Source organism: Grampus griseus, assembly GCF_964374135.1.
Source record: "Grampus griseus genome assembly, chromosome: 20".
NCBI classification, from domain to species: Eukaryota; Metazoa; Chordata; class Mammalia; order Artiodactyla; family Delphinidae; genus Grampus; species Grampus griseus.
The window spans coordinates 20,563,525-20,587,796 of record NC_139014.1 but is presented as its reverse complement, the minus strand read 5'-3'; the positions used below and the strand labels follow the sequence as shown (position 1 = coordinate 20,587,796).

The 24,272-nt window shown below is 54.2% G+C and overlaps 1 protein-coding gene, 1 long non-coding RNA gene and 1 pseudogene across 3 annotated transcripts; 1 reads left to right on the top strand and 2 right to left on the bottom strand.

The window, feature by feature from the left end:
- Nucleotides 1-90: 90 nt before the first annotated feature.
- NR1D1 (nuclear receptor subfamily 1 group D member 1) lies at nt 91-9,487 on the bottom strand. Its single transcript, XM_082679691.1, has 8 exons — nt 8,963-9,487; nt 5,910-6,242; nt 5,526-5,614; nt 5,284-5,428; nt 4,295-4,938; nt 3,818-4,003; nt 2,918-3,128; nt 91-2,265 (listed from the first exon to the last, which is right to left on the bottom strand). Exons 1-8 carry the CDS (start codon nt 8,991-8,993, stop codon nt 2,066-2,068), a joined length of 1,839 nt encoding a protein of 612 aa, XP_082535817.1. The 5' UTR covers nt 8,994-9,487; the 3' UTR covers nt 91-2,065.
- On the top strand, nt 9,118-21,452 carry LOC309838551. Its single transcript, XR_014298360.1, has 3 exons — nt 9,118-9,174; nt 10,946-11,031; nt 21,202-21,452. It is a non-coding gene; the product is annotated as an uncharacterized lncRNA (long non-coding RNA).
- Nucleotides 21,453-22,056: 604 nt separating this feature from the next.
- Nucleotides 22,057-22,796, bottom strand: LOC309838094 (large ribosomal subunit protein uL22-like; annotated as a pseudogene). Its single transcript has one exon. The product of its transcript is annotated as a large ribosomal subunit protein uL22-like (transcript).
- Nucleotides 22,797-24,272: the final 1,476 nt, after the last annotated feature.

Here is a 24,272-nt window from a genome sequence, read left to right as displayed (position 1 = left end):
GGGGAGGGGAGGGTGGGGGAGGGACGGAGCAGACCAGAGGGCCCTGGGCTCAGGGCTGCATGTCGGCAGGGATGGATGGGTGGACACAGATGCCCCCGGAAGCCATGGGGAATGGGGCAGGGGGCGGGGGGAGGGGTGCCAGGGCTTCCTGCGCTTTGCACTATTGGGGCAAAAATGTCTTAAGCAGTGGGGAACCTGCCACCCCACCCTGACCCTCAGCCTGCCACAGCCCCCTTCACACACACACACACACGCACGCACACACACACACACGGGAAGGCAATGCTATGCTGCCCATCAGGGCATGTCCTTCCCCCACTGTTCAGGTGTTCCGACAGGGCTGGAGGGCCTAGAAGAGCATCTGCTATCACCTGTGCATGTGCCTGCCCAGCCCCCCTTGGGTTCGTGGGCTGCCCGTGCTGTCCTTGTCCGTCTCTACCCTCTCGCTCTCCTGGGGTACTGATTCCTGTATTACTCCAGTCCCATGGATAAGCCCTCTTGTACCCTCCTCCCACCCCCTGGGGGCCCAGTGGAATTCCTGACCTGTCTGCAGTCTCTCTATCCCTCCATCCCCACGTCCACCCCTCCGTTCCCATTCTCAGCCATGCCCATGGTGGAGAAAAGGCCTTCAAGAGGCCTGGCCTCTTACAGGCACTTGGGAATCCCCCCTCCCCCTCCCCCTCCCCAATCATATGAGCTGTGATCCCCCACTCCTCCCTGTAACCCCCGACCCCTCCCCCCACTCTCAGTGACGTGGGGTGTATGTGTGCGTTTCTCTGTGTGAATGTGTGAGCAAGTACACGTGGTGGGGGAGGAGCCGGGGGGACTCAGGAGCGCCACGCACCTGCTCTAGAGAGGCAGCTGTCCCAGTCCCTGCTTTGGAAGTGAGGGACAGGGCCCTCTCCTGGGGGCCATTGGTGCTAATGAGGGGGATGGCCTTGACGTGGGTGCTTAGCATGCCTCCCCCAGTATTGGCCCGGGGCACTAGGGCAGGCAGAGTGGGGCAGCAGGTGCAGTGTTGGTGGGAGGAGGGTGCCAGGCCAGGACAAGGGGGTGCCAGAGCCATGACCACTACCCCACCCCCACCACCCGCCTCTCCATCTCAGTATTCCCCCTCCCATCACTCATAACACACATACCTCATCCAGCCTCCTCCCTGCTCAGACTTGGGGAGGGTGGGGGTGGAGGAGCCCCTACCCCTTCCCCTGGTGGCGGGTCTACAGGGCTGGGAGAGGGCAGGGCGTGTGACACAGACACCGTCCATAAGGGGGACAGTAATTCCTGCCCTGGGAACTCCTGGGTGGGAGGAGGGGGACACTTCCTTGCAGGCGCTACTGAATGTATGAGAAGCTGGTGCTGGGGTGGGGGGAGGGGGGCTGTGGCCAGAAACAGGGAAGGAGGTAGGTCCCTTCCCCAGGGAGGGGTGGGGCCAGTAGGGGTGACTTGGGGGCTCCTACTCCTGCCCCACGTTGACAATCAGTATGTCTGTTTTGTGCGATTTTTCACCCCGTTGTGTTCTGGGTCAGGATTTTAAAGAAAGATATTTTTATGGTAATTGTTGCTCGTCTATTTTACTATATATTTATGTAATAAATATATGATGAAAATAATCCCCTTGGGCACCCCCCCCCTTAGACTTGTGTGCTGTTTCCCTGTATCCTCCCATCTGCTGGCCAGAGGACCCACCCCACAAACTGACCAGGTGGAGAGGTGTGCCCCCAGCCTTGGCCACGCTTCCGCCCCGCCCCCCAGAACGAGCACACACCACAGAAGCCAGCTCAGCTGTGAACTACTGGATTTGAGACAGGAATAGAACAAATCGGGGGGCTAGAGAGTAAGAGGGGGGAGAGAGTGGTTTAAATAGGGGAGGCAGGGGAGGTTCAGTGATGGGGGAGGGAGACAGGTATTACAAGAAGGCTCGGGGGGCCGGAGGCTCATCTTGGAATATTTTATAACAATATAAATAAGATTCTGGTTTGCTTTTCCTTTTCGTCTCGTAAAGGAGAGAGAAGTGCAGAGTTCGATTCTGTACAAGGGGGCAGCGGCAGAAGGCCGGCCGGGCGGGTCACTGGGCGTCCACCCGGAAGGACAGCAGCTTCTCGGAATGCATGTTGTTCAGGGTCCGCAGGTCCGGCAGCTTGAGCAGCAGCTTGGTGAAGCGGGAAGTCTCCGAGGGCCGGTTCTTCAGCACCAGAGCCCGAAGAGCCCGCAGCAGCGTCTCCTGGAGCTGCTCCACCGAAGCGGAATTCTCCATGCCCGAGCGGTCTGTGGGGAAGACGACGGCAGTGAGGCAGGCTCCCTGAGCTCCTCTGACGAGGAGGACCCGGAGGCCTGCGAGGACGCGGCGGCGGCCATGCAGCCTCTCCCCGAAGCCCCTCAGAGGGCCGATGGGGAAGGAGGAGGAGGGGGAACATGACTCCCTCTCCTAGGCCTCTGACCCAAGAGCAGGAGGTGCCTGCGACCTGGGAGCCCAGGCTCAGCAGGGCTGGCCCCCTCCCACCCCACCAGGCCGCTCTCCTTCCCTGAACAGGCCACACACGCCCAGGCTCCCTTGCTTTTTGTTCTGTAGTTCCCTCTGCCTGGGATGCCCTTCCCCCTCTCTCTGCCTGGCAGTATCTTTACTTGTCCTTTGAGGCCCCACTCAAGTGTCACCTCCTTCCCCAGCTCCCCAGGCAGAAATAGTTGTGTGTGCTTCCAAAGCCCTTGGTTCATGCTTCTACTGTGACACTTATCTCACTGTTTTATAATTAGTCGGGCATGAGTCTGTCTCCTGAGCTAGACTGTGTCTGAATCATGTCTGTATCCCCAGTGCCCGGGTGCAGGGCCTGGCCTAGAGTAGGTACTCCATAAAAGGTGTGTTGAATCGAACTGCGTCCGCCTCCTCCCGGGGTCAGGCTCAGGCGGGAGCCTGACCTACCTGCAGAGACGAGCACCACCGCGGTGAAGAGGCCCAGCTCCTCCTCGGTAAGCGCCAGGGAGTTGAGCTTCTCGCTGAAATCGAACATGGCGTTGAGCAGGTCTCCCATGCCCATAGCGCCGAGCTCCTGCAGGCTGTAGGTGGTGCGGCTCAGAAACATCACTGTCTGGTCCTTCACGTTGAACAGCGATGCAAAGCGTACCATCAGCACCTAAAGCGGGGACAGTCATCCTGGGTGGAGTGGGAGGAGCAATCGCCAAGTTGCCCCTAAAGTTTTTTTTTTTTTCTTTTTTGTTTTTTGCGGTACGCGGGTCTCTCCGGACGCGCAGGCTCAGCGGCCGTGGCTCACGGGCCCAGCCGCTCCGCAGCATGTGGGATCTTCCCGGACCGGGGCACGAACCCGTGTCCCCTGCATCGGCAGGCGGACTCTCAACCACTGCGCCACCAGGGAAGCCCTCCCCTAAAGTTTTGTGAAAGGGTTACTGGTGCTGCCTTAGATTTCTCAGTCAAGACTGGGGCTAGTTTCTGAGTAAGCTATGAGGGGGGTGCAGTGCCAGGTGGATGGGGAACATCCCACTGGCTTTGGAATCCAGCCTGAATCTGGGTCTCAACCTTGTCGCTCCCTGTGACCTTGGGCAAGGCACTTCACCAAAGTGAATGTGCTCATGTCTAGAACGGGAATAGCGCTGTACCCTAAAGTGTTATTTTAGGGTAATAGGATGTAATTAGACCCCAGCTGAGATGACAGAAGTCCCAGCCATCCATAGGCAGGACTGGGAGGGATTCTGCCCCTTCCTTCATCCGTCAAGAGTAAGGTTTCAGAGCCCCTGCCCACCCCAGACACCCTTTCTGCTGGATCCTTCCCAAGGTCAAGAGCAGGGAGCACAAAGGGTCACTCACCTCAAAGGTGCCAGCCTTAAGCAGGGTGACCTGGTCGTGCTGAGAAAGGTCACGGAAGCCAGGGATGTGCTTGGCAAACTCGACCACCTCCCTCACAGCGGGCGTGAAGCTCATGGAGAAATCCTCCCAGATCTCCTGCACAGTTCGCCCACTGCGTCCGTGCGGGTACATGTTCATGGGACATGCCTGGAAGAGGAGAGAATTTGGGGAGGGGAGTATCAGTCAGGCTGCCTCAGATAGGCTTCCCCAGCAGTGCTGGGCCCCCGACTCTGCTTGGGTTAGAGTTGTGGCGTTGGAGGATGGGTCTTTCAGGTAAAGTAGCAATCAGGTGCCAGGTGGAGATCAGGGATTCCCAGGCAGAGCCCTTCCTGCAGGGCTGAGCATCCTCCCTGCACCTAGCCTTCAGGCACACCCAGCGGCCCTGTGCTAAATCCAGTCTCCCCAGTCCCCTGCCCACTTCACCCCCAGTGCCCTCACCAGCAGAACGTTCTTGGAGTTGCCCTGCCGCAGACTGTCGGCAGGTGCTTCGCCTTCTGGGGCTGGGTACACGTGGGTGGGGCACAGATGGTGCCCATGGCTGTTTGGCTGGTGGCAGCTGTGATGGGCAGGGCCAGGGGGCCAGGTGGGAGGGTAAGAGGAGGGAGCCTGGCGTAAACTGTTCAGGGCCTCATTATGACGCTGGGCGGCCACGATGTTGTTGTCATTGGGGGCAGGCGGGCAGCCCTGACTTTCCCAGTGATGTGGGGTGGTGGCTGGAGGGTTGCCCGAGGCATGGTTGGCATTTAAGTTGCCAGGTGAGGTGCCCAGCTTGTCATGGGCGTAGGTGAAGATCTCTCGGTGGGCCCGGGCTACCTGGGATATTACATCCTCCACTGTGGGCTCAGGACTTGGGGATCGGGGAGGCGTCAGCTGCTGTGGGAACTGGGAGAAGCCCACCAAGGGTGAGGGGGCAGGGGCTGGGGGTGGGGAGGGGCCCATGGGGCTTGGGGTGGGGTGCTGGGTGGGCGGGGTCTCCAGCGGGCACTGGCTGCTTAGCTGGTTGTTGGCCAGGTTCATGGCACTCTGCATCTCAGCCAGCATCCGCTGCTTCTCTCGTTTGGGGATGCGCCCAAAACGCACAGCTGTGACAGGATGAGAGCAGTGTCAGGAAGTTCTAATACACACTCACACGCTTCTCTTCCTTCCTCCTGAAAGGGCAAGCCCCTTAGAGCTTGGGGTTCCACATAAAACCCACAAGGCCACACCCATCGAGGGGGTTTTCCAAGTAGGCATTACGTAAGAGGTGACCAGAGAGACTAATGGGAAAGATGTGTGTGTTTACCTGAGACCCGATGAAATGTGGGCATCCCCTATGCAAATGAGATGCCTAGTATTGGGCCTTTGTAAGGCAGGGATTAATTCAGAAACTTCCGAGTGGAAGAACGGGGGAGGGGGAGGGGAGGCTCGTGGGCACGGTGCTGCCTCACCATCTCGAGACATGCCCACGGAGAGACACTTCTTGAAGCGACACTGCTGGCAGCGGTTACGATTGATGCGGACGATGGAGCAGTTCTCGTTTTTCAGACACCTTTTGTACTGGATGTTCTGTTGGATGCTCCGACGGAAAAAGCCCTGTGGAGCCGGGGCAGCTAGTGAGCATCTCCGTCTAGGCCGGGCCTATGTGTCCTGTGGGAGAGGGTCACCTGCCCTTACCCCCACCCTGCCTCACCTTGCAGCCCTCACAGGCATGCACGCCATAGTGGAAGCCCGAGGCCACGTCCCCACACACCTTACACAGTAGCACCATGCCATTCAGCTCTGCGGGAAGAGAGGGGCAGTGGGTGAACAGGGCAGGTTTCTGAGTGGTCAGAGAGCTGGAGGTTTTCTGAGCTGGAGATTGGGCGGGGGGGGTGGGGTGGGAAACTGAGGAGGAGCTTCAGTATCTAGGGGGCACCCGAATGAGCAGACAGGGCTGACAGCAGTTGGTGCAACTCTAGGAGAAATCCCTGAGGCCAGCGTGGGTCCTGGGAATAACTGTGTCACATGAATGTCAACTCCCCACCTCAGCCTGGACACCTTCCCTTCCCCCCAGATCGGCTGGAAATTTACTCACTGGTGATGTTGCTGGTGCTCTTGCTGGGGGACACTCGGTTGCTGTCTTCCAGGGCCACTTGTAGACCCCTGGGGGGGCTCCCGTTATAGAAGGAGGAGGATGATGACAACGAGGAAGATGAAGGGGAACCATCGTCACCCAAGCTGGGTGGAGTGCTCCCAAAGGAGCGAGCTGGGTCCTGGGTGAGGGAGCCAGTGGGTGATGGTGGGAAGTAGGTGGGACAGCCTTGGGTCAGGGACTGGAAGCTGCCATTCGAGCTGTCACTGTAGAGGGACTCGGGGCTGGTGCGGTTTGGGGAGGAGCCGCTGGAGCCGATATAGGTGATGACGCCACCTGGCAGGAGAACCCAAGGGAAAGGCGTGTCAACCGCCATATATCTTTGGTCCTAGGTCACCACTCTGCCCATCTCTCACCTGCCTCCCAAAACACTGTTGGATATTCAGAAGTTAACCATGTGAAACACCTAATCCTGGAGTCCCCAGAAGAGCCACAATAAGCAACTCCCCAACACATACCAGACACGGCCAACCAACCACCGCAACTCTTGGCAGGTACACTCAGCTTCTGCCTGGCGTGCGAGGTACCTCTCTAGAGGCATGACCTCTGTGATGCTCTGCGAGTATCTCACATATGTACCAACCCCCCCACCCCCGCCCTGGATGCCTTCCTTTAGAATATCAACCGCAGCTAATGACTTAATTGTCAGCAGCTGACCTCGGGATAGGATGAGCAGCTGAAAACCATTCATAATGCCCAGGCTTCAAAAAAAAAGAACAAAAACCAGCTGCTGATTTTAATGCCAAGACCATTCCAGTGATGAGACCATGGAGGGGCAGCTAGCCAACAGTGAGGAGAGTGGGGGTCTTACAAGAGCAAAACAATCACATTCCCTCAAAACTGGAAGACGTATTCTCCAAAGGTACTGTTCCCCTGGCCTCCAAGATCAAGAGTCAGAGTGGACTCTATCCCTGAACCCAGGGAAGGGCTTAACAGTATGAGTTGCAGGAGTTGGAAGTGAAGGACAAACTGTCCAGCCTCAGGCTTTGGAATTCCCCCTTCTAGATCTCTCTGCCTAGTGACAATGACCTTGGCTCTCTGGCCATTCAGGGACTTTGGCCCTCTAGTTATATTGCCAACCAGGTGGCTGTGTTCCCATTGCATTAGCAGGAGAAGAAGGTGACCTGCCTGCCACACCTTTGCCAAGTACCTCGCATGGCCTGCCATGGATGGGGTGGGAGGAGGGAGGATCCCAGGACACGTGTGAGCTGACACAGGGCATGCCACCGTGTCTACAGAGGCACATGTCTTGCTCACCCACTGACACACACTAAGCTGGGCAGAGCAACCCTAAAATAGCTCAAGGTTGGTCAGGGTGAACCGAGTTCCCTGTAAAATAATTGCACAATAGATCGGCTCCTACAGTTTCAGGGCTGAGGTGGGGGAATGGGATATTTATTTGGTGGTAAATGAACCTGACCCAGTTCAGCCATCCCCCAAAGAGAAGTGAGACTCATCCGAAGAGACTTCCACCTGGAAGTGTGGGGCACACTCAAAAGAGTCTAGTTTTAGATCTGGATCTATCACCACCAACTTGATTTGTGACCCAGAGGAAATCAACTCCCCTCTCTGGGTCCCAGTTTTCCTTTCTGTGGGGAAAAAAAAAAAAGATGAAAAGAGACTTAATATCCTTTCAGCTATGTTTCTGGGATGTAGTTGTTCTGCGGGAAGCCCTTAGGAGACAAACTGCTTCTTGTTTGCTGGGAGTAGGCGTAAGACAGTGTTTGCAGGACTAAGAAACGAGATGCTTGGGGAACAGAAAGAATTTGTAATGTGGAGAAGCTGAGTCTAAAGGCAGTACGGTGAGGTAGGTGCAAAGAGAATGAAGAGGAAAAGAGTGAGGAGAAGGGTGGCTAGATGTGAGGTCCCCTTGAGGAGTGTAAACATGAGGCCACGAGAGGTCAGGGATGGCTCTGTCTTACTCTGCATCGGTTATGGGGAAGGAGGAGAGGGCCGGGCAGGCGGACAGGAAAAGGAGGCAGGCGGGGGCGGTGAGTCAGCCCAGCTTCACCCAGATCTCGGCGGGGCGGGGCGGGAGCCGGGCCCTCAGCCGGCCTCACGTCCCGGCTCCACGTGTGCCTCTTGCACGTGGCTCCCCAACGAGGAACCCCAGAACCCGAGGTTCCGCCCTCTCCGCTTCCCGTCAATCGGGAGCAGCAGCCCCGCCCCCCGCCCCGCCCCTCCTCGGCGTCCGGGGTCCCAGTCTAGGGCTGGGTCCCTCACGCCAGCTGGGTCAGGACTACTAAGGGGAGGAGAGAAGGGTACACGCGTTGCCGGGGCAACGGGGGGCGGAGCTCATTATGTAATGGGGCCGGGAGGCAACCACCAATGGGGTGGCGGCGACGGCTTCTGCAGAATGAAAACAAACGCAGCACGTGGGCCCGGCTCCGCAGCCATGTGAGCGCTCCGGGCTGCCGGGGCGCTCTGGGTGTCCTTCCTGGGGCAGAGCACCACTCGTGGGGCTCCTCAAGTGCCGCTCCCTACTGAGGATTCACCAGTGAGATCCGACCCATCCCCCCAGCCCCTCCTGCCTGGAACCCAGGTCGCCCCACTGCTTCTCGAGTTCCCTCGAGCCTGCAGGAACTAAGGGAAGAGGAAGATTGGAAGGAGGGGGTCCTCCTTCCGAGAAGTCCAGGCATGCCACAGCTGCAGGGGGTGGACAGATGGGGGCGTTTCGGGGCACTGCTCCAAAACTCCCAGTTCTTGTAAACTGTTCATCTCACCACACGTACCCGCTCTCCATTTACTCCTTCCCCGCGATCCGAGTCCTTCAGGCTAAAGAGAGGGGTTCTGAGGGGTGATGGTGGGGCGCCTCCGGGCGCATTCCCAGGCCGAACAACCCACTCTGGAAATCCCAGCCTACGGCCCCCATCACGCTAGCAAATCCCCAGGCCGAGGGAGTCTCCAGTCCCTTACAAAGTTCCTTACAAAGGCGTAGATGGAGGAGAGGAGACAGTGACAGAGAAAGAATGATGGTAGCAAAGGAATCTTAGTACCTGTGTTGTTGTTGGAGTCCGGGGTCGTCATGTCTTCACCAGCTGACAGCGGTCATTCAAACTGGACCTTGACACAAACTGGAGATTACAATTGCCGCTGTCGCCCCCTGGGAACTGACCGAGGACGGGGAGTGGACCCCGCGGCTCACGATAAGGATCCTAGGCACCCTGCAGCAAGGTCTTGGGGTGGCCGACTGCAGCCCTGCAGAAGGGTAGGACGCTGAGGCAACGGAGGTCGGCTTTGCATGGGAAAAGCAAGAGAGTGTGGGGGAAGGGGGCGGAGGGAATCAGCCTGCAGTAGTTCTGGCTAGAAGGTAGCAAGGAGGGTCGGGTCTCTGCAGTGCCCGGGGTGCCACTGCCTGAAGGCTCCGCAGCGCTGCAGGGTAGGGAATCTGGAGCTCCCGGTGCAAAAGTCCCAGAGGGAGAGAGGTTGGAGTCAGGAAGTAAGTACGTGATGGGAGAAACGGGGCACCCAGGCGCAAAGAAGCGAGACGTGTGCCCTGCTACGTTCCCTCGGCAGCAGTATTTCACTCTGCCAATCTCAACGGCCTTTTGCCCCAGCCTTTTTCTCTGGGACAGAGGGCTCTGCGCAGGCGCCAGCAACCCAGGGTTCCCGGGCCGCACGCGGCACTGGAGCAGGTACCATGTGATCCCAGGGAGCGCCTCGTGCCCCAGTGACACACTTTTCCAGCAGCAGGCACGTTGAGTTCCGTGCGCCTGCGTAGAGCCAAGGCTGTCGGGATATGTAGTCCATTGGCAAAGTGGGCGGACTGCGTATATTTCCCCGTTTCTGCCTCGCAAAAGCTCCTGCTGGAACCGGGGAGGAGCTGAGAGCCTTGTGGGGTGGAGTGCGCTGAGAGTCAGGGTGGCGTGTTTGGAAAGCCTGTATGGCAGAGGCATGTGAATTCCTGGGGAGCGGCTGGCAAGCTTGGCCGCTCCCTGGGAGATCAAAGCTAACAACCCCTTTCTGCAAACCTTGCAAACGTGAGGGCTTCACGTGATTGCAGGACTGACTTCGCCTTGAGGTTACTGGTGACACGAGAGAGATGACAAGTAGGAATATCCCCTCGGTCAGGAGCTTAAGCTGAACTTCTGCTGCAGAGCCAAGTCCTGAGATGGAAAGGAAATGTGGCCCCTGTTCCATTCTACTCCCCTAGGGAAACGAGTTGCCATGGCCGGGGGGGGGGGGGGGGGCGTGGTGAGGATGTCCCTGGGGACTCCCTGTTTTCGTGTATGACACCACCCCACCCACTGAAGGTGACTTCGGGGTGAGTCATTTCCCTTTGTCTAGGAAATAAAAAGGACAAGGGAGGAGAGCTTTGTGGTGAAAGTGCTTTGAAGTTCTAAAGGGGCCAGAGGTGAGGCAGGGCTTGGGGGCAGAGTGACACCCCCCTCCCCACCCTCAGTGCTTCAGGGTAGCGTGGATTCCACGGAAGGGAACACAAAGACCATCTTAATCCTCTCTCCCTTACTGACGAGGAAAATGAGTCTTAGAAGAAGTGATTGGCCCAAGGTCAGGCATCCATTGCTAGTTTCATTTGACCACCATCAAGGAGGTGGGCAGACATGGAAATGAAACGCTGAATAGGGGTTAGAAACAGCCCGCATCTCCCTTCAGAGGAGCAACTCTGCCCCATTGGCGAAAAAGGGTCTCCAGTCAAGGTCTATCCTGTTTTGGGGTTTTTTTTTTTGGCCTCGCTGTGTGGCTTGTGGGATTCCCCAATCAGGGATTGAACCCGGGCCTTCGGCAGTGAGAGCTGGGAGTCCTAACCACTGGACTGCCGGGGAATTCCCGAGGTCTATCCTGTTTGAGGACTTGGCTTGGGGGGAGAGCTGCAAGCCTCTTCTTGAAGCAGCCAAGTGAACCTGGGCCACCTGCTGCTTCCTGCTAGTCCCTCCTCAGTCCCACTGCTCCTAGGGAGGGTTTTTTTTTTGTCTTTTTTTTTTTTCCCACACAGGAAGCCCTTCTCCACTTGTTCACAGATAGCTCCTGGGACAGCATTGATGGATGCCTGGAAACAGCTACCGAAAAAGTAAAGAAAAGGAGGCGTGTGGACACCAAGGAAGGAGTAAGCTGGGTGGTGAGGAAGTAAGCAGAGAGGACTGTGAAGATGACTGAAGGGGAGGCGGCTGGGCAGCTGGCCTGACCACTCGCTGGCCCTCTGACTCCCAGGGGAAGACAGATGGGCTCCCTAGAACGGCCTGGGCTTTAGCTTTGTTTCCTTGCCCCCAAGAACAGTGGGAGAGTGAGGGCAGTGGGCTCTTCCCTGGCCTGCCCTGGCCCCTTGGCCCAGAGCTGGGAAGCTGCAGCAGAGCGTGGGAGGACCTGGGAGGGGCTAGGACAAACAAGGAAAGAGGCTTTTCAGGAAAACTTGGTTCTGAACTCAGCCTCCACCCCCTCTCCCTCCTCCTGCTGGGCTCTGGAGGGAAAACTGGGAGGTGAACTGCCATGTCCGGCACTGCATGCTCTCTGCACCCTTCCTGAGTCTCCATCAGAGCCAGGGCCAGGGCCAGAGCCCGAGCCCAGGGACCTGCCAGGGCTAGACTCAAAATCAGGGACCTTGGTATGACCTCTAGCTCCCCACCAGCCCAGCACCCCCGTCAGCACACTCCCTTTCGTTGCCCTGTTAGGCAGCTACAGTTCTTCTTGCTGCTGTGGTCACCCTGCCCACCCCTTGTTCTACTTGCTGGTGTTTATCCCTACTCGGGGAGGGCAGGGGTCAAGACTCCCTCCCTGAGTTTACAGCCAGTGAGAGGGAGGAGGAAGCAGAGGCAGCCAGAGCTGAAATGCAGTCAGCCTGACTCTTGGCAAGAAGCTGGGTTGTTTTGCAGTCTGTGTGAGGTACGAAGGCGGAGGCTGGGAGGGAGGAGGCAAAGGAGGGGGGTTACTTCTGCGCCCTCCTTCCTCTGCACTTCTTATAGGGCCCCTCCTTTGCCCCCTGACAAAGAAGTAACTTTGGGATCTTCCTTCTACAACTGGAGAGAAGGATACAGAATAATGACGAGGCAGGACTCTCCCTTGGCTCCAGAAGCTTCTGTCTATCCATCCTGCTCCTCTCTCTGTCAACAGCTGCTGGGAGAAGGACAGAGACTATGGGACTAAGAGCCACCAAATGGAGGGAGAAAAGGCTGGGTTGTCTGGCCTTTGGGGACCTGGAATAGAATCTAGCTTTGGCCTCTCTATGACCTCAACCTTGACCTAAGACAACAGGTGTACCTCAACATGACCTCCCACCCCTCCTGCCAGCTGGACATTCCAGTTCACTTCTATATACACACACACACACACACACACACACACACACACACACACACACACACTTGTGCATGCTCACGCACCGTATCTCCCATAGCGAAATTCAGCCCAAGAACAACTTGGACCCTTAATCAACAGTGCCCAGGTAGAACCATGGGGAATGGATGCATATCCAAGACCCAGCACAGCAGAGCACACCTGGCTCCATGTTGCCCACACTTCTGCTCCGATTCCTCAGAGTCTGGGATCCTAGACTGACCTCACCATTTAGGGGCCGGGTGGAATCCTGTGTGTGTATATATGTTTCCAACTATCTGTTAAATTCTCTTGAATTTCTTTGGTCTGGGGAGGACAGCAGAGATAGGGTAGAGGAAGAGAAGAGAGTGAGAGCTCCAAGCTCTGGCCAGAGTGTGATCATAGGATCATGAACGAGAGACTGCATGTGTGAGTGTGTAAGTGTGAATGGCAAGAATGTGTGTGGATGTGTGTGTTTGATCCAAGACCTATTTTCCTCATCAGTAGGGTGCTCTGGGTAACAAGGCAACACCCTGTGCAAATCCTGGGTGGCCTAAATCTTGGGCTGACTGCTTGACTGACTGACTGGGGTGGGTCCTTGCTGGAAACCAGGTCAGCCTTCAGTAGGAAGGAAGTGCCTTCCTTCCCCGCTCCTTTCTCACGGAACGAACCACTGCCCCAGGAAAATAACCTGCCTGCCCAGGTGATGCAGACCCAGGACAGAAACGCTGGGAATGCCCCAGCCCCAGGCAGCAAGCCCTGTGCCTGGGAGAGACTCATTCCCAGCCCTCCTAGATCCTTTTTCTGTTCTCTGAAAGACCAGCCAGCTTTCCCTAACCCACCAAAAGCTTTGATGTCTTGGGGAGAATTTCAGGAGAATTAAGTAGGAGGGTTAAAGTCTGAATTAATTTTTTCTCTGGGGGTGATAGAAAAAGGGAGGGTGAGGTATGATCCAAGCCTGGGTTCCATGGATGTGTTTTGTCTCAGATTCTATCTTTACCTCACTACTCCTTTTTCCAAGGAAAGGAAGTAATAAATATGTATTAAGTACCAACTGTATGCCAGGTACTGGGCTAAGTGTGTTACACAGATCATTTCATTGAACGTCCATGACAGCCCTATGCTGTAGGTCTCATTCTTAGTTTATTTATTTTTAAAATTTATTTATTTATTTTTGGCTGCATTGGGTCTTTGTTGCTGCACGCGGGTTTTCTCTAATTGCGGCAAGTGGGGGCTACTCTTCGTTGCGGTGCGTGGGCTTCTCATTGTGGTGCCTTCTCTTGTTGCGGAGCACGAGCTCTAGGCGCGCGGGCTTCAGTAGTTGTGGCTCGCGGGCTCGGTAATTGTGGCTTGCGGGCTTTAGAGCGGAGGCTCAGTAGTTGTGGCGCACAGGCTTAGTTGCTCCGCGGGATGTGGGATCTTCCCAGGCCAGGGCTCGAACCCGTGTCCCCTGCATTGGCAGGCGGATTCTTAACCACTTGCGCCACCAGGAAAGTCCCCATTCTTAATTTAGAGATGGGGAATCTGAGACTTAGAAACATTTATTAACTTGCCCAGGACGCTCCAGAGACAAGGCAACTTGTCTTGAAGCTGTATTTGAAGTGAAGCACTTAAGATTGAGAAGATGTCACATTAAAGAATGGAGGAGTTAATGGAGACTTATGGAGGAGCTAAAGCTCCCCCAGCTGCCTCTTGGAACTACTACTATCAATGGCACAATGAAAATGGCAATGTTGGGAATTCAACCCCAGGCCTGAGGATAAAACTCTTCCCACTAGCAAGACTGCCCTTCCTTGAGAGAATGATTACTCTGGGTGGAATGTCTGAGCTGCAAGCTCATCCTGGTGTTTCCTAAGCAACAATGGTGCTGGAAATGAGGTGTGTCACCAAGAAGGGGAAGCCCGAAGTACCCCTTGCTCCTGTCTCCACAAGTACCTTAGTTTCCCAGAACCTCTAACTCCACCCTCATTTCTTCTTCCCTTAAACTCCTCCCTCTCTCACTCCTACATTCCCCTCCTCTGGTTAGGTAGAAGGGGGCCAGATTAGGGTGCAAACAAACACACAAAAAAACAAACTTCCACATACATTGCTACAGCAGTGAGTAACTTAAGCAGACATCCTTCTCTTCTCTGACCCCGTGACTCTGGGATATGTAGCTGGTGATGAAGGGAGAGGGACACATAGGTCTGGGCCCCTTAAAGGGCCATGGTGCTTCCTTCCATAGGTCTGGGCCCCTTAAAGGGCCATGGTGTATCAGGAATGGATTGGTTGGGGAAAAAAATGGGAATTCCCTGGCGGTCCAGTGGTTAGGACTTGGCGCTTTCACTGCCAGGGCCCTGGTCGGGGAAGTAAGATCCCACAAGCTGCGTGGTGTAGCCACAAAAAAAAAAAGGATTGGTTGGGTGGTGTGGTCTCTATCTTGCTGGAAGTCACCCTCGGTGGGGCCACATGAATGGGGGCTGCATGGATGACCCCCTCCTGTGGGAGCCTTTTGCATGCAGACCCTTTGGTGAGAACCATATCTACGTGTACCCCTTGGTAGGAACCAATCAATATGGGCCCATTGCCAGTAATGACCTGTTACATACTTGCTTACCTTTATAATTCATTTAGTCGATTGACTTTTCCAGTGAACCAAAGTTCTCCTTCCTTGTTAACACTTCAAATACAAGTTTCAATTAAAAAAATTAAAAATAAAAAAGAATGGATTGGTTAAATGAGAGTACGGAAGACCACCAAGGACAGACACAAGTTGTATAAAAAGCCATAAGGAGGGACTTCCCTGGTGGCGCAGTGGTTAAGAATCCGTCTGCTAATGCAGGGGACACGGGTTCGAGCCCTGGTCCAAGAAGATCCCACATGCCGCGGATCAACTAAACCCGTGCGCCACAACTACTGAGCCTGTGCTATAGAGCCCGCGCGCCTAGACCTCGTGCTCCGCAACAAGAGAAGCCACCGCAATGAGAAGCACGCACACCACAACGAAGTCTAGCCCCCGCTCTCTGCAACTAGAGAAAGCCAGCGTGCAGCAACGAAGACCCAATGCAGCCAAAAATAAATAATAAAGTAAATTTATTTTTTAAAAAAAAGCCATAAGGAAACAACATCCTTCTTCCCCATTTACCTGCTTGAGAGATGAGCATTTTTGAAAACAGCCCTCTGAAAGCCACCCACCATCCTGGGCCAGTGCTTCTTCAGCAGATGCTTTGGGGAATCCTCCCTTGGGTTCCCCTCTCTGAGCCCAGGATCCCAGCAAACTCACAGGATCAAGGAGGTGACATGGACTGCCCTTGGCAGGAGAAAACTAAGCCCCAGAGTGCCCACTTTCTGGCATGGGGTTCCTCCTCCCAGATCGGGGGGCAGTGACATCCAGGACATGCTAAGGCAAGGCCATCCTGTCCAACCTTTGCTATGCTGCTGCTGGAGCCCACGGGTGGTGTCACCTTCCAGGTCCCTGCACCTGCCCCTTGGCTGTCCTTGAGCCTCTGTAGGACTAAGATGCACGGGAATGTATGGGGAGTGGTGAGGCTGGGATACCTGTGTGCCTGCCCCCATCGCCATCCCTTACCCCAAGCTCCATCTCAAACCCCCTCCGTGTCCAACATCTCCTCATTCCTTGAGCCTCTGCAGATCTCCATGCAGCTGCCTGGGGAGGCCGGAGGCTCATGACAGTCCTCGTGAGCAGGACGGACCTTGGAGGAGCTGCGGCCTGGGCAGGCATTAGGGGCTGTGTGTAGCTTCTGGGAGGCTTACATAAACACTGGCTGGGATGGGGAGGGAAAGAGGGATGCAACGGGTTGCCCAGGAAAAAAGCAACCCCGCCCCCCGCCAGCTCAGTCTGAGTGCAAAGGAGGAACAAGGCTGATTTTTCCCACCTCCCATCCCTCTCCCCTGGTCTGCAGCTGTTAGTTGGGCTGGAAAGACTGCAGTATGTTGGGGGAGGGGAGCAGGGGAAGGAGAAAGGGAGGATGCGACTTCACAAATTTGGGATCCCTCCCCTTTTTCTAAATTGGGGGTGGGGGTGGGGAGAAGCAATTTGCCAGAGATTTTCAATGCCGCGGGAAGGAGCTTTGGCTCATTAGAATGCGCAGTTTGCACCCTGAAAAAAAAATCTGTACTGGTTGCAAAAATGCAGACGCGTGTAGGGGCCCAGTGGAGAATTAAAAAAAAAAAAAAAAAAAAAAAGCGCTAGCTCTGCAATGCAGGATCTGCGAAGTTTTGGTGCGGTGAGGAAATGTGGGTCGTGCTCCTTTCATTTGCTTGTTCCTGCTAACCTACTGTCCGCCTGACTCCAGCACAGTCTCACATCCCAGCAAGAGGCACTGCCGCTCAGAAACAGGGTCACGGGTGGGGGGCCGGAGCAGAGGGCTGGAAGCGGGGGTCTGGGGTTAGAGTGCTGACAGAGGTCTCTAAGGGGCTGGGAGGGCCAGATGGATGAGAGGGGACACTTCCATGAGGGATGGAGGCTGAGCTTGTCTCTCGCGTCACAAGGAAGAGTTTGTTCTCCAGCTGGACAGAGTTTGTGTTCTTCCAGATCTCACCCCCCATCCCCACCCCATCCCTCAGCTCTTCCCTATCCTCAGTTGGCAGAGGGATTTTGCCCTTCCTGTCCACTAACCCCACAGACGACTGCTGCAGAAAGAATCCTTGCTTCCAGTCCCTGACCCCACAAATCCCTGAACACTCCTGGTTCTAATTCTGGACCGGGCACTCACTGCATCTCTGTGCGGCATCCTCCTTCCTAGAAAGAGGGGACCAGGCAGCCTGATTTGGGGAGCCCAGGCTGCAGGGAAACCAAGTCTTGGCTCTGGGCTGCCATTAGCACGTCAGCTGGAGGACTGGGGCTGGCATCCTGTGATCTTGGCTTGGGGAGGCCCTTTGTTCATTTGGGGCTTAGGGCTCTGGGTTGTGTAAATGCCAAGGGGCTGCCTGGGAGGAGAATATGCCTGGGGAAACCATGTTCCTTTCCTGGGTGTTTCCTCTCCTGGTGGCTTGGGAGAGACAGAGGAGACAGAAGCAGAATAAAGAGCCAGGAGACAGGGGGAAGGGAGCCCAGTGCCCTTTCACTCCTTCCCCATCTTTCCTCCTGTTTCTCCAGCCGGTGGAGGACAGGGCCGAGTGTGTGTGTCTGTGCCGGCTCGAGGCTCACGCGGGCTGCTGGGGTCACATGGCCCGGGCATGTGCAGCCTGCTCCATTTCTACCACAACAACTCGCTCATAAACAGCCCGGCTGCTGCGGCGGTGGCGGTGCAGACATGTGCAAGCGAGGGGGTGGGGCACGTGGCCCTGCCCGAGCCAAGGGAAGGCGCTCGCTCAGCAAGGCCTCTCCCCTCCCCATGCTGGCGCTGCCTCGCCACAGGAAATTCCTAGTGCTCCGTTGCTGGTGCAAAACATGTTTTGGGAAGTGACTTTAAAAAAGGATGGAGTCGATGGACTATTTAAAAAGAGAACGTCTAATCAATCGGAGACCGACTTCTGCTCACCCTTGCCCTATCTTTCTGGGATCCCTGTAGGTGTTGGGGTGGAGGACTGAGCAGGAGTCACGTGTTCCCAATTCTCACCTGTTCCTTCCTCCTAAACTATATGACATTGGGACGAACCAGGTCCCCATGGTGAGCACTGGGGTGAGGGGCTGTGGTTCCCTAAGACAGTGATTCTCAGGATTAGTGGAGGGGTCAGCATCACCCAGGCACCTGTTAGAAATGCAAATTTTCAGGCTCCATCCCAGGCCCATTGAATGAGAAACTCCGGCGGTAGAGCCCAGCAATCTGAGTTTCACCCAGCTCTGCAGGTGATTCTGATGCAGGAGAACCACTGCTCTGGGTCTCTGTTCCCTAGCAATCAGTCCTGTAGGAGAATCTAGCCCAGGATCTGGAGAGGGTCTACCTTCTCCTTTTGTGCTTTTTCATCTCAAAGTTTAGCCAGAGAGCATAACCGGATTCAGTTTGACTCAGTGTAAAAAGCATTTATTGAGTGCCTACTGTGTGCAGGGATTCTGGGAATGAGAGCGAACAAGTAGTGGGAGGATAAGTAGCTGAGACGTGAAAGGGGAGGGTAAGGGTTTGAGGGGAAGAATGAGGGGAAGAGAATGCTAAGACTGATTATTTATCCTTTCTCCATCTTCCCTACTTTTCTTCCTGTCCTGAGACTCCTACAGAACAATTGATTGTGGTTTAAATTGTTTTGAGTCTGGAGGTAGAAATTGGTCCCTTGTCTATTTTTCCTGGCCATGAGGACCCCAAGCTCATTACAGCCATAGGTCCTTGACACCCCATGCAAAACCAAGACAGTATGGGCACCATGCATGTACACAAAAACACACACTCCTTTGGATCTTGGCGGGTAGGGAGAGCCAAGAAAAGAAATGAGGCCCCAGAGGGTTGGAAGTACCCTGGGCAAAATGAGTTTAACAGATAACAAGCAGGAAGAGTCTTTCAATGGGACGGGTGGGGACAACCCTGGCCTACTCTAGCTTCCTGAGACACAGAAACTGTGACCAGAGGAAGCAGAGGGTCTCTGAGGCAAGTCACAAAGGCTCCAGAGAATGAAATCTAAGCCTTGAAAGCAAGGCGACTGGAGAATGGGGGATGGACAGTAGATCAGAAGGGTTCCCTTACACAGGCAAAGAGAGCAAGGGTGGGGCATGGGAGGGAAAGCCAGGGAGGGAGCCATGCTCAGCCCCTCTCCTCTCCCTTTCCCTCCTCTGTCACATGCAGCCTCTTAGGAGCAGAGCTCCCATCACTGTCTCAGGTGCGACCAGTTGACTCCTGTCCTCTCCATGCTTCATTTTTTGAGGAATGCTTTCCTCTGTTACTCACAGAGCCCTTTCTCTCACTTCTCTGCAAGGTTTCCTCTCTGTGCCTGAAAGGCTCTGCGCTCAAGGAGCAAACAGCCCCGCAGGCTCAGCTGCAGTGACCTACATCGGCTCTCCTCTAGGCCCTGGGTGTGGGGGGCTGAGATTTCAAGGTAGGAACTTGGGAATCTGGCACAGGTCTACAGATGATGACTTCAGGTAGACAGTCTGCAAAATCTGCACCAAGGGACCGCGAGGCAGGGGATGCCACAGGACTGAGTTCTCACTTTGTCACTTGTGGACAATATCAGAAGATTCTCCAACCCCCTCAATGCAAAAACATTTCTGAGCAGTGACCCCTTGGAGAGGACGCAGAGGCCTCTGACAGGCCTGGTCTCTATTCATTAGATTTGGGAGTAATTTCTGCCTGTTCCCCATTCTCGCTGAACCCATCCCAGTCGGCTACAGCTGGGTGGAAAGATTTCCTTGGCCTTGATGTAGACCAACAAGTTCAGATTTCAGCTGATTTATTTCAGGAACATGGAGAGTGAGCAGAGGTAGTCAGATACGCAGAAATTCACTCCCAAGCTTTACTACAGAGAGACGTACTTCCTTAGACCCAATGGTCCTGAGAAGGATCCAGAAGGAGTCCCAGGGCCAAATGACCGTTTACAAAACCCTTACCTTCAGGACCTGGCAGCTGAACCTCTCCTTCCAGCTACATGCCTTCTGCAACAGGGAAGGCAGGTTCTGTAATAGGTTTTTTCCGCCTCTCTCACTATAAACCAGCGTTTAGGATGCCCACCGTCTCCATATTGTGGATGTTTTGCCCTGGCAAGGAAATCCTATTGTGGGGGTAGGAAATTAGGTGATGGTGACAGAGAATGATAGATGAGCCTTTTGCCTGGGGCCGGGGGGTGGGGGGGGCGTAGGGAGAGAGAGACACGGAGAGAGCGCGCGAAAGCAGGCTATGCAGGATTGGGTGGCTCTCCTGTCCAAAGGGCTTCCCCTTGGCCAAGCCCCACCCCAAAGCCCAGGAAGTCCAGAGCTTGGCACCCAGCCAGGGTGAGAGCATTCCTCAGGACTCTGACAGGCTGTGGGGGATGGTGGTGGTGTTCCTACCACAAGGATGGGGGAGGGGAAGGAAACGCGCAGGGGAGGAAATGACCTCGGAGGGTAAGAGGTGGGGAACTAGTCCCAGTCCCACGAGAGAAGGGCTGAGGCTGGATGTCTTCCCAACGGCCATGCGAAGGGTCTGCAGCTTCAGAGCAAATGTCCCCTAAGTCACCTCTCTGCTCAGGGTCACCACTGACGTCCCAAACTGTCCTCTGAAGGCTCTATCTCTCTCTCTCCCCACCCCCTCCCCTTTCCCCGTCCCCATCCCCGTCCCCGTCCCCGTCCCTAACTCTGGGACTGTGGTTGAGCTCGGGAGCCCCCGAGTGGCGAGAATCTAGAACTGCAGCTGGGCTGGGGGAGGAGCCCATCGGGTCTCCCTCTGTCTCTCCACCAGGGCCCCTCCCTTTTCCTCCACTAGACCCAGGACTCTGGAAATAGCACCTGGTAATGAGAGCGCTGACAGATGCTGAGTTATAGGAGAGCAAGTGTCCCTAGTCCTTAACGTTCTAGCTTGATTGCTTTGGAGCTGTTTCCTTTGAAAATAGGTGCCTTAGGACTCCTCCCATTCCCTTTGACACATCTCTCTTTAACATGCCCCTGGGTGGTGTGCTTCTTGGCTACAATGGAAGTCCCATTATTCGTGCCCCAAGATTTGTAGTTCTTGGACTATCTACTATTCATGACCTCTGTGACTTTGGAGGGACAAATGGCACCCAACTATTCTGATTTTAAATTTACCCTTCCCTACCCCTCCTTCTCTGATCACTACCTGATGTACAACCCTTTCTCCTAGTCAGCCTCCGACCACATAACTTCCGTCACCCCAATTTCCTACCCCATCTCTCAACACCACATCTCATGTGGGGAAAAGGAGTGGGGCGGAAAATGGACAAAGCCCCGGTCAGAATCTTTCCCAAGGAAAACAGTTCCTCTGTTTAGCTTCACTTAACCTATTTTCTAGCTTTTCCTCTTTAGTCCCCTTGCTCTGCATCAAGCCTTCGCACTGGACTAATTTTTGCTGTCCTGCCCTCTCCCCCTTCCTTCACCATGATCTCCCAGGACTCTTCCCATCCAGGACAAATGTACCCAACGTTGAGAGAGGAGTATTCTCCATTCTGGAAGTAATTTGCAGCTTGAGGAAACTGAGCCCAGAGAGGAAGAACTGTTTCCAGTGTCGTTGGGGAAGAGGAGGTGACGGAGGAGGCAAGAAGCAGAACGCTCACCCTAGGAGAGGCCACGTTCCCATCATCCCGCCCGTAACTGAAGAACTCGGGTGGTATTCGGGGATCTCAGAGAGCTCTGCCAGCATCACGAAGAAGTCTAGGGGAAATGGAGTAGAGGTAACCAACTTAGCAGCTAGGGATTAAAACTCTACCCAACTCCACCTCCAAAGCAGTTTTCTTTTTTTTTCTAATTTATTATTTATTTATTTTTGGGTGTGTTGGGTCTTCGTTGCTGCGCGGGGGCTTTCTCTAGTTGGGGTGAGCGGGGGCTACTCTTTGTTGCAGTGCGCGGACTTCTCACCGCGGTGGCTTCTCTTTTTGCAGAGCACGGGCTCTAGGCACACGGGCTTCAGTAGTTGTGGCACGCAGGCTCACGCAGGCTCAGTGGTTGTGGCGCATGGGCTTAGTTGCTCTGCGGCATGTGGGATCTTCCTGGACCAGGGCTCGAACCCGTGTCCCCTGCATTGGCAGGCGGATTCTTAACCACTGAGCCACCAGGGAAGCCCCCAAAGCAGTTTTTTTAAATGATATCCTTCCTCTTGAATTTGCCTCATCTTTTTTTTTTTCTGCAAAACAGCATGTTTATGAAAACTCATTTGATCCATTTTGTGATGACACTTGAAATAGATTTACTAATTAAGACAACCAACACTCTGCTTTTACTTTTATTTGCATTTAATTTTTGCAGCATTTATTCTCGGGCCATAAGTTTTTGTTCTTCACTTTCTTCTGGGATATCTTTTTCTTCTGGGCAACCTCCTCTTCCGGTTTAGGAGCAATCCGTTCTTTTTCAGTAAGGATCATCTCAATGTGGCAGGGAGAGCTCATGTGTGGGTTGATCCGACCATGAGCTCTGTAAGTCCTGCGCCGCATCTTGGGGGCTTTGTTCGCCTGGATGTGCTCAATGACCAGGGAATCTACATCTAAGCCCTTAAGTTCAGCATTACTCTCTGCATTTTTGAGTATGTGCAGTAAAAATTCAGCACTCTTTTTGGGCTACCGACCTTGCGTCCAGCCCCACTGTCTGGCCTGGGCACACCTACCAACTCCACCATTGTAACGACGGAACGGCACACATTGCTTCTTTAAAGTGACATCCTTCACATACTTGGTGGCTTTTCGGATATGCATACCCTTAATGGCCTGGGCAGTTTCACGAGTGTTCTTAAAGTGAACACGAAGATTTGAACCTCTTGACTTGCATGATTTTGTGGAGTTTTCTGGGTCAAGTGAATAGCGAACCATTTTTAGAGGTCACCTCAGACCGCTTACCGGAAAAGCTGCCTCATCTTTTAATTGTATGATCCTTAAAGTTATTAACCAGGGAGTTATGGTTTTGAAATCATTTTAAGCAGAGGCAGTCACGTTCCCCTATTGTACTCCAGTCCTCAGTCAACTTTCCTCTCCTCCCCAGGCTGCTGCTCCACATTCACCCTGAAGGGGGCACTTTTGTTCAGTCGTTAGTTGGTGCCAGCGAAAAAGGACCCCAAGAAGGAAATATAACAATTGGTCACGTGTTGGGGGTGGGGTCCTCGCAGAGGTTGCTGGGCCAGGGAAGGGAGGTCCACGTGGAGTGGGCGGAACTCGCTGAAAGTTTTGGCGGGGCTGGCAAAACGAGAGAAATAGCCGAATTTGAGTCGTAATTTTATTAAAAAAAAAAAAGAAAGAAAGAAAGGCAGCAGGGAGGGTGTGTCCTGCGGAGAGGCCCCCGCGGAGGGGAGAAGGGGAGCGGCAAACGAGCATCCTGCTCGCGGAGGCCTGGAACGCAGGGCAGGGTTTTTGCCAAAAAGCTCTGAGCCGGGGCAGGGCTTCAGAGCCGGAAACCTTTGTGGCTCCATGCTGGTTCCCCATCCCCCATCCTCCCCAAAAAGGGAAAGGTGGCCTCTCCACCCGTGGTCTCATTTCAGTGCCATGTGGAGCTGGGTTAATGCCAGCCACGCAACCCGTCTTCATTTACCTTTCCAAGAGGCTCAGGAAGTCGCCAAGATGAGTACTCTGTCTCCGGGAAGAAGCCAAAACAAGTCTCTTTTTACTATACCTATTTCGGCCCCACTCTTAGTAGGAAAACACAGCTTCATACGGTCTTAAAGATGATCTGTTTCAATTTTCTTTTTGGTCTGGGGAAACCGAGACCCAGACTGTTAAAAGGGCTTGCTACATGCTCTTTCCACACTATAGGCATTCCCTTCAAAGAATGTAGGTCATAGAAACGGAATTCTGTCATTCCAAAAAGTCTTAGAGGAATGGTGAAAGTGTTGCTGCATCCATACACTTAGCCAGAGGGCAAATGGGAATGGTCATTATCCCATTAGGGATGAAACAGAGATTTGTTTAGGGACTTGATTTATGGGTCCTATGGTTTTCCTAAGGCTCCTCAGCCAGTAGGTCCACTTTCTCCCTCTTGTCCTTTACTCTTTGATATCTCACGTCCTTATATATGTCCTAGGTCAGGGATTATCACAGTTTAGAACCTAATGGTTTGGCAGCAAGAATTCTCTTCCCTTTTTAGAGAGCTTCTCTTCCCAGGTTTCAGTTTTCTGGTGGTCTATCCACCTCATTCTGTGAATTGAGATCAAGAAGATCAGACCTCAAATCCAAAGTTCCAGCCTTCTCGCTTTGGGGGAGAAAAGCATGTTTACTTAGTCTGGAGCAGTGAAATCCTAGACTTTGGATTTCAGAGCTGTAAAGTTTTCAGGAAAAAAAATTGTGGGGGACTGATGTAAGCTTTTTATTTTGCCAAGTAAGGACATTAAAAAAACTACCCACCACCGATTGCTGTGTACTATCACTATCATTTCACGAAAGTACATTTTAACATACACAAAATAGGAAGTATGTGATCTCTGAGTAAATGACAGTATTAAGCCACCCTGCATTAATTTACATGGGTGCATTTATTTGTAGACT

Bases quoted from the DNA above. Each gene is read 5' to 3' on its own strand.
- NR1D1 (XM_082679691.1), bottom strand. From the start codon at position 8,993: ATGACGACCCCGGACTCCAACAACAACACAG. The intron at 4,939-5,283 runs GTGAGGCAGCAC...ATCCTGTCACAG, and splicing joins CGTGGGCATGTCTCGAGATG to CTGTGCGTTTTGGGCGCATC. The intron at 3,129-3,817 runs GTGAGTGACCCT...TCCCCGCTTTAG, and splicing joins TTAAGGCTGGCACCTTTGAG to GTGCTGATGGTACGCTTTGC.